The sequence below is a fragment of the Oryzias melastigma genome, linkage group LG7 (assembly GCF_002922805.2).
Source record: "Oryzias melastigma strain HK-1 linkage group LG7, ASM292280v2, whole genome shotgun sequence".
Classification (NCBI taxonomy): Eukaryota; Metazoa; Chordata; class Actinopteri; order Beloniformes; family Adrianichthyidae; genus Oryzias; species Oryzias melastigma.
Window position 1 is genome coordinate 26697471 of NC_050518.1, and position 9318 is coordinate 26706788.

At 45.2% G+C, this 9318-nt stretch overlaps 1 protein-coding gene across 1 annotated transcript; it reads right to left on the bottom strand.

The window, feature by feature from the left end:
* Nucleotides 1-242: 242 nt before the first annotated feature.
* LOC112158940 lies at nucleotides 243-6889 on the bottom strand. Its single transcript, XM_024292647.2, has 4 exons — nucleotides 6735-6889; nucleotides 1172-1496; nucleotides 857-1079; nucleotides 243-765 (listed from the first exon to the last, which is right to left on the bottom strand). The coding sequence occupies exons 2-4, from the start codon at nucleotides 1388-1390 to the stop codon at nucleotides 590-592; spliced, it is 618 nt and encodes a 205-aa protein (XP_024148415.1). The 5' UTR covers nucleotides 1391-1496; nucleotides 6735-6889; the 3' UTR covers nucleotides 243-589.
* Nucleotides 6890-9318: the final 2429 nt, after the last annotated feature.

Genomic DNA, 9318 nt, shown 5'->3' on the forward strand with positions numbered 1-9318 from the left:
CAACAATTCTACACTAAGTAGTGTCACTGCTGATCATGTTTACTGTTGCTAACATTGAATCTGACAGATAATTCCAATTCAGTTGTTAATGCTTGTCAAAGACATAGTATTACTGATTTCAGCAATGTTGCACAAATGTGTCTTTAATTTGTTGCACAAAATAAGAAAAGTTGTTTATTATGATTGTGTTTAAGCTAAAAAAGATAAATGAAGATATATTTTCTAAAAAACATGTTCTTCTATATAATGCTAATTATTAGAGAGGATTTTTACCAATTATCGCAGTATCGCGATATTATCGATATCGTGAGCCATGTATCGCGTATCGTATCGTATCGTGAGGTACCCAGTGATTCCCAGCCCTACTTCTGGGTGCTCCAGATGTCCTGAATGCGGAGAGCGTCCAGCAACGGGATGTCCATGGTGTCGCGTCCTGCTGGGCCGTTGAAGGTGTCCAGAAGGTCTTGGATGAGGAACGCTGTCTCCTCGGCTCCACGTGTCCGGCGATGACAGTGGAGCCGCCACTCCTCCTTGGACAACCTCTGGATAACGTCCGCGTCCATCAGGCTGACCATCCCGTGCTTCCCCTTCAGCTCGGACCGCTTGGCCTGAGTGAGACGGCGGGCATCTCCGGACTCCACCTCGAAGATGCAGTGAGACAGCTGCCCCATGAAGGTGGGATAGAGCTGGTGGCTCTCAGTGGTGACACCTGAGGCAAAGCATCAGGTGCCAGATGTCCAGTCGAGCCACCAGTCGCTCCCACTCCTAAAAGATAAACACCAACAGACTATTAGGACAGAACTGTGTCTGACATGTCAGCAGTAATAACATCATCATCACAAATTTGAGTTTGTACCGAAAACAAGGCAGCTGTCTTGGTCCCGGTCCACATAGATGAGCTGGGGGGGGGGGACCTTGGCCAGTCGATACCGCCTCATGAGCCCGGTCGCCATCCTGGACAGGCCCTCAGAACCCTCAGAGCAGGTAAGGATGCTCATGAGGACCTGACCATGCTCGTTGCCGACGTTGGTGGCCCAGGTGGCCAAGTCAGAGGCGGCTCCTGCGAGCTTCTTCGTCACCTGAACACAGATGTTTATTTTAAATGGAGATGTTTCCTAAGAGCAGACTCAGACTGCTGTGTCAGAATCCACAATAGAAAACACTCCCAAACCTTCTTGGTGGAGTCCATCTTCAGGATGGACCCGAAGGTGGACGTGATCCTGGCCTTGTACTCGTCCAGCCGCGTCAGGACGTCATAGCCGTACACCGTTAGCAGCCAGATGGGTGACGGCAGAGGGGGCATAGGTGGAGGTGGTGGAAACTGCCCCCTCACGCTGCCCAAGGCCAGGAACTGCTCGCAGACGCCAAGGTAGTGGACCGCTCTCCGCATCCAGGAATCTGAGTGGTTCTGCCGCAGGGTGTTGTACAGCCGATTGGCACTGTTGCCCAACGTGTGAGACCTGAGCTGTGCAATCACCCTCTGGTCACAGGACAGCCTGCATCGACACAAAATACAATCATGTAATCAAAGTTTTACACACAGGCAAACATGTGGCTCAGTGTTGCCTCTTACTTGTAGTACAGCTGGAAACTGGCAGCTGTAGGTGGGGGCCAGCTGCCTTATGATGCCCTGTGACCACCCCCCGACCTTCTTCCACCGACGGCACTCCAGGTACTCAGTGGCCATGAGGTACCAGCCGTCGATGTCCAGGACCCTCCGGGTGGTCCTGTAAAACCCAGCCTTTGTAAGAGTCCCGTCACACAAAGGCTGGGGGCATGTCAGCTGCAGACACCAGATCCTGTGAGGCATCCACAGGAACAGCCGACATGCGAAGAACAGGTCAGGGGATGCGGGAGGTTGGTTGTAGCTTGATTCAGCTCAGTGGTGAGCCTAGGCTTCCCCGAGCTGTCCCTGGAGAACAGCACCCGCCCAATCCAGTGCTGCTGCTCTGCAGTGAGAGCTGCCCGCCAGGACTCGGGCAGCAACTGAAGAGAGAGAAAGAAGGAGCTTTCATGAATGACTGTGGTTAGTGACACAGAGACACAAAAAGCTGCATCTACTGTCACATCACCTCAGCATTGCCAGCAGACACACGTGTGAGGCTGAAACAATAACAGATTTTGAATTAAAAACACATAAAATAAACAAACCAAATTAGTGAGTCAGACATGCTCAACTAAAAGTGAATGAGTTTAGTTTGAATGCAGAAGCTATTAGAGGTTGATTGGATGAAAAGTTAATATTTGGTATTTAATGAAGGACAGATGCTAAAAGAAGAAAGACGTAACTGCAATAGGAGAGGGGGTTGGTGTTCAGCACCAAAATAATTAATTCTGATGAAGCTGAAATTGTGATCAGTGAGAATCAGCACCTAGACCCAGGCAAAGTTGAAACCAAACGAACTGTTCTGTTTTCAGTTCATCTCCCATCGCAAAATTATTTTCAAACAGAAGAAAAACAGCGAATTATCAACAGCCGACACACCAAAGTGTCCAACATGACATGAATGCATCTGTTCTGGTACTCACACTCTATGTCAACCACAGCGCTGACCAGCTCTTCATCCGTGGGTTCCTCGGATGCTGCAGAGGAAGAAGCTGGTCTGGAGGAGGCTGGACACACCACAGTAACACATGAAATCATTAATCACATGAAGGGATCCACTCTGCTCTGACTGTTCATGTCTAACAAACCTGGAAATGCAGGCTTCCCCACAAGCTTCTTCACTTTAGCCTGCATTTCCACCACAGACAGAGAACACCAGCCAGAGACAAACGCTGTGAATCTAAAAACAAAAAAGATGTTAAAAGTGAATTTAAAAGTACACAGGGAAACAAACTGCAGTGAACAGCTTTGAGACTAAAGCATCATACCTATGAGCGGCTTTAGCTGCCATGCCTGGTGGAGCTGATGCAGAGCTGCTGCTGCTGCTGCTGGTAGATGGAATGGCAGCAGGTGCAGACGCAGCAGCAGCATTCTGCTCGTCTCTGGCCTTGATGAAACGTATGGCGTTCTCCATCTGTGTTCCTGGAGCAGGAACCTTCCTCCGCAAGTAGTTGACAAAACTGATACCGTATTTTCACGACCACAGGGCGCAGTTTCACTTACTGGTCCTTTTTCTGTATTTAACAAATACAGGCGCTCTTGACCATAGGGCGCAGGCATGGTAAAACCATAGACTATAAAAATAATGGACTGAGCGAGCACTGAGGTCCCCCATTGGAAATGCATTACTTCCTCTTCTCGTGAAAGTAGGCCGCCGCTTTCACCGTCAATTCCTGAAACGGATACCGCCATTCGCAACCCATCTTCAGCGATTGGTCTGAGTCATAGCTGAGTCATGGAATCTACAGGAAGTACTGTCGCCAATCTGGAGTGAGTTTATTGCAACTGTTCGCTTCTTTCCACGCCTCGACCACGAGACCGCGGATGTAAACAGCTTCAATAACGGCGGCTTGGGAGAATTGCTGCAACACACTCTCAGTAAAATACGTACATATTCCACGACTTTGCACTCTGAAATACCGTGTATAATATACGCCAACCACGCTTTTTGCGTGCATATGATACGCAATGGTAGAGAATGGGTTGCGCCGGCGTACAATATACATGACTTTAGGTTTCGCTTTGATCACGTGGTCAGAAATCCTCCGGCTCTTTTCTACATGACGTCGTTCCTGGTTAAGGTTAGGATTACGGTTATGGTTAGGGTCAGAAAAGCAAATTGTTCGTTTGTGGGGCTGTCTGTGATGGTCACGCCTCCACCAGGGGACGTGTCAATCATGGAAAACACATTTTAACACGTTCAGGACCGCGCGTATTATATGCACGCAAAAACGGTTTTGGTGTATATTATACACGGTATTTCCCAAATCGCATATGTACGCATTTTACTGAGACTGGGCTGATTGTACAAGTCATTGTTCAAGCCTTTGAGGGAGAACCATTCCAACATTTGATTCTGTCAGCGGTCCTTTTGGATTTACTTACATTTATTCATTTTTGTCGAGATAAAAGGAGCATTTGGATGACGGGCGCGCTGCAGCTCGTCTCTTCACATGCGCTGCCATGTTACAGTCTGATCAGATGCACGTGAGAAGCGCGTTAATCGATATTTAAAATAAATAACCATCCTAACAAGTGAACAGCTGGATCTTTTTTCTGTTTGAAAATACGACCAGGTCCTTTCAAGTTTGTCTCGCGCTCCTCAGACGGCTGCGTCTAATTCAGGCTGAAGCTGGAAAAGTGCGGCGAAGATGAAACTTTGGTTGGTGATTTTATGCGCATATATGCAACTTATAATTTATAAGCTACAATCAAAACAGTGAAATAAAGAAAAACGAACGTTAAACAAACAAAAAAGTCCAAAGCACATAACCTCAGAGTGAAATCTATTTCTACAGAGTAAATCCTCATCTAAAAATGTCGACAGCATGCTCCTCTTGTTGTTTTAAACTGCTGCATCGGTACATTCCATTGAGGAAAACAACAGTAGGACAATGATTGGTACATTGTTGAATTGTAAAGTAGGTGTTAAAAGGTCTTCACGGACCCATTGATGAAGTCTGCTCCCATTGGCTACCCGTCATCTGTCAATCAAACCCCCCAGACGGTCGACGTCAGACCCACAAACGCTTATTGAGCCATCTGATTGGTCAATTTATAACTCTAATAAATTGTGATAATGGAAAAAAATCTTTAAAAAAAATTAGGATTAGAAAAAAGAAGTTAATCAGAAAGCAGCAGAGGAAGAATGATTATTCTGACATATAAAATGACTGAGAAATAACTGTCTGTTTCTCAATGTAAGTCAATGGGACTTTGGCCTTTTTGGAACCCAGTGGTACTTCCTATATGAAACACGGAAGTAGGGGGGTTTGCTCTGTCCAGTTATTCTTATATACAGTCTATGGGTAAAACTAGGGCTGGTCATCGAAGTTTGATTCCACGCAGAAACACTAAAGATTTACCCAGCTCTACCAAAACCGAAACAGTGCAGCATTTCATTGAAGGTCTTTTGGTCTTTGGACATGTCAATCACTTTTACTTTCTTCAGTACTGTGAAGTTTTAGCCAATCCCTTTACTTTTCCTGCCATAGTGGGCGGGCTCATATAAAGCAGCTGTTGAGGCGAGCACGAGAGCGCGTGCCGCATAGCGCTTGAAAGTCTGACTTCATTTCACAGCAGATCACAGAGTTTGACAGGTGCTGCATTGCATCAGCCAATCAGGAACTCAGCTTTTGGCACGGGCTGTTTTCAGTGACCCGATCCGAAATAAAGAAGCAAAATACGAATCCGTTACGACTGTCTTTGTCCTGTTACAGCGCGGCGGTTCGGTCTGCAGACAGACAGACATCCTCCCTTCAGCGGCGTCTGCTCGCTCCACACGCTGGGGGAGAGACAGGTGCTGCAGGGGGCGGGGAGGGCAGGTAACCTGCTTGGTTCTACTGATCTGTGATGTTTTGTTTGTGTTTGTTGAGACAATGATAAAAAAGTCTCCTACTTTTCCTCCTCTCGGGTTAATGCGAGACAGTCTTCATCTCAGTCACAGAAACAGCGGAAGGCCCCGCCCCCGGCCAGACGTATGAGGAGCGAGTAAGAATGTGTAGAAAGCAATATTAGTTATAGGAACGAGCGGTACGGGCCGCTGCACACGACAGCAGCAGGAGTCGCCAACTCAGCGCTTCATGTTGAAAAAAAGCACAATTGATGTTTTTCTGTTATCTGTTAGATCACGGTGTTGGAACTGTCTAAAACCAACGAATCAGTGCTCCCTGCTGGTGCACACGCTCAGCCGACAGACGGACGGTGGGCCCTGGGTCCGCCGGCCACCGAGGCGGCTCGCGTGGGCTGCCGCGGACGAGGGGGTCTGCTGCTGCGGCGGGTGGGCTGGGAGGGTGCGTGCGTGCGTTCGCGCACCTTTTGTCTGAAAACATAGTTGCGCTGGTTTAGCTTTTTTTTTTTCTCTGAATGTTCCGCATAAAGTGGGCGGGTCCTCGTGCGCTCCATTGACAGGTGAAAACCCGCGGGAGGCAGAGCAGCGGAGCGCAGCGTCTGGCTGTAAAGAGAGACTAGTGGTGTTATTGATCCAACAGGTGTTTATGCTAGCGGTACTCACGTGGAGCACGTGACTAACGTGTTGATTATCAAAGAAAAGTTCAGGAAATTTGAATAAAAGGAGGAGAAATGAATATGGATACCAGCACTGTAAAAAACTTTGATCATATAAAATGAACAACCTGAAAGTTCACAAGTTGCCTCAATAATAACAAATTATCTGACATAAAATGTAAAATTCATTAAAACAAATTTGAATTTGAACAAATGTGATTTTTTTTCCCCACATTTACTGCTTGTGGGGAGAAGCAAGGGAGCACGAAGCTCTCTCACTTCGTGTGAGTGGCGCTCACTTTGGCTATAAAACATCAAAGTTCTCATGTAATCCGCCTTCAAAAAAAAAAAGAAAAAAGAAAAAAAACAACAGTAGGCGCACTGCACTATAGGGCGCGCCGCATGTTTTGGAGAAAATTTGAGACGTTTATGCGAGCCTTATGGTCGTGAAAATACGGTAAATGAAATAAATAGAAGTTACAGTGAGGGGACACAGGTTCACCTGATTAATGCAACATCAGACACACTTGTTTTCCATCTTCTCATAATGTGTTCTTGTCAGTTAAAGCTAAAAGGGTCCATCAGCTCATACTGATGACAATTATCCTTAGTGATTACGTACCGGATCTTCTTGGGGTCCTCAGACTCGAACAGGCTCTGCAGGGTCTCGGATTTAAAGTCCCCAAAGCCAACAAGGGCCTGTCCCTCCTGCCCAGGCTGAAGTGACCTCCCCCGTGCCTCCTCAAAAGCCTGCTGGAACCTGACTGCTCCACAAAGTCAGGGTAGGCGGAGGAGTACCGGATGAGGCCATCCTGCAGGTCCAAAAGGTCTGTTAAAACCCATCACACTTTAAAATTAGAAGAAATAAATCTCTGACACATCACCTTGTTGGCCATCAGGGGGGACAGGGACCCTGTTCTCTCTCGCTCCTTCTGGTGGGAGGACACCACGTCGTTTTCCAGCAGCCAGCGGAAGGTCCTGTCCTGATACTTCCCGAACTGGATCTTCCACCGGCTCAGCACCAGGGTGGGGTCCACCTGGCTTGTGATGTGGGCCCGTGCCTCCCTCTCCACCTCCTCCGCGGACTTGGCCCGGTGGGTCTCCTTGGGGGGACCCAAAGCTCGGGCCTCATCTGAGGCTTTCAGGAGGAGCGTCCCATTTGACGATCTCCTGAGAACTGGATGTTCACTCTAAACAAAGCAAAGGCAATTGAAAAAAATCCCAAAATGTTAACAAAAATACAAAAGTTATGAACATTATAAAAGAGAATTTAACTTAAAACCATTCTTTGAATGTTTTGCAAATTATTTTCTGTGGGAAAACAGAATAAAATGTCATTGCAGGTTCAGCATTTTGACTTAGAATTCAACTCTAAGAATGACGGGTGATCCCTATGCAGAACTGGGCCATGGATTACTCTGGAACAAAGCTAATTTTCTTATAATCGTTTTATAATCAGTGAGCATCAGCACCTGTTAGGATAACTAATCCAGAAAATGAACAAAACACATTTTAAAGCTAGCATAAAAAGACGAGAAACTAGCAAGAAAGAAAAACGAATCAAAAACGATTGTTTTACGATCAAATAACACTTTTTTTTAACCAAAAACCCACCATTAAAAAGTGATATAACTCTTCCCCGGTGAGTATCAGCAAATAACTAATCCAGAGAGTGATTAAAACACATTTTAAAGCTAGCATAAAAAGACGAGAAACTAGCAAGAAAAAAACGAAGCAAAAACGATTGTTTTAAGATAAAATAACATTTTTTTTTTTTTTTTTTACCAAAAACCCACCATAAAATAGTGATATAACTCTTCCCCGGTGAGCATAAGCAAATAACTAATCCAGAGAGTGATTAAAACACATTTGAAAGCTAGCATAAAAAGACGAGAAACTAGCAAGAAAAAAAAACGAAGCAAAAAAACGATTGTTTTACGATCAAATAACACATTTTTTAACCAAAAACCCACCATAAAATAGTGATATAAATCTTCCCCAGTGAGCATAAGCAAATAACTAATCCAGAGAGTGATTAAAACACATTTGAAAGCTAGCATAAAAGACGAGAAACTAGCATTGTAAAACGCGACGCTGAAGTTGGCTTCCGATTCGCGAGAGCGTCCGACGGGGAAGACAGTCGTTAATCAGTCCAGAAATCGGAACAAATCCGTCTCTCTGATTGGACGCCAAAAGTTTGATATATATTTTATATATATTAGTGATAGAGGCTATTTAGTTTTGGAATATTTTAAAACGAAAAAAAGACTCATCAGCGCCACCAGAGTGTAACGTACGCAGCTGTAGTTTATACGTACGTCTCTACAGGCTCAGTGGACGAACCAGCCAGCTTACGACACTATTTAGCCTATATTGAGTATTGAGCTCTATATTGCGTAATCAATGCCCTGATGCCTTATCAGCTGGCCCGCCCACCTCGCACCGCAGGGAACTCTGCTGAGCTGACGAGTCTCAACGGGGATTTGTCGCTGATCGGTATTTATACCCCACCCTACAACGCTACTTCCAAAGTCATGGTTTTGATTTTAACTTTTTTTTTTAACCCGGCAATGTCTTGGCAAACTTGAATTACATACTATATGTTACTTAGAAATAAAATATGAAGAAAATAAATATAACTTTTAAGGGTTTTTCTTTCACAAATATGCAGTTTCAGCCGCAGTGCATGCTGGGAAACGTGATGCAATTCCACCAGGCTAGCAGAGCCAGCAGAGCATTAGACCCTTTTCACGAGACGCCACACAGAGTAGCTTCCGGTTTATTTTGTTTAGAAAGCCAAAGCTGACTGCTGAACGCTGTTTAAAGCAATTTTACGTAATTAATAAAATGTAACCTAGACAATTGCAACCAACAGCAGCTGTGTAATAGTTGTTGTTTGAAAAAAATGTTCCAAAACAAATATTTTCTTAAGCCTAATGAAATGTAACTACGTATTTAAAAAAATTAGAATCTGCAATAGCAGGAAGGGAACCAGAGTTAAATGATAACAAGTTCCGCGCACTTCCGCTACGCCACAGACAAACAGTCCGTAACCATGCCAAGCTGCTGCAGGGCGGGCAACAAACTGCAAGAACTTTCAGGACACAGTTTCCCATAATGCATTGTTTTGTAGTATACACACACACACATACATATATATATACACACACCCACCACACACATATATATATATATACACACACCCA

What these genes read in the sequence shown, in the direction of transcription:
- LOC112158940 (XM_024292647.2), bottom strand. Translation starts at nt 1,390, where the DNA reads ATGCGGAGAGCGGTCCACTACCTTGGCGTCTGCGAGCAGTTCCTGGCC. An exon ending in AGATGGACTCCACCAAGAAG is followed by an intron (nt 1,080 to 1,171) that starts GTTTGGGAGTGT and finishes ATCTGTGTTCAG; the next exon opens with GTGACGAAGAAGCTCGCAGG. An exon ending in AGACAGCTGCCTTGTTTTCG is followed by an intron (nt 766 to 856) that starts GTACAAACTCAA and finishes TTTATCTTTTAG; the next exon opens with GAGTGGGAGCGACTGGTGGC.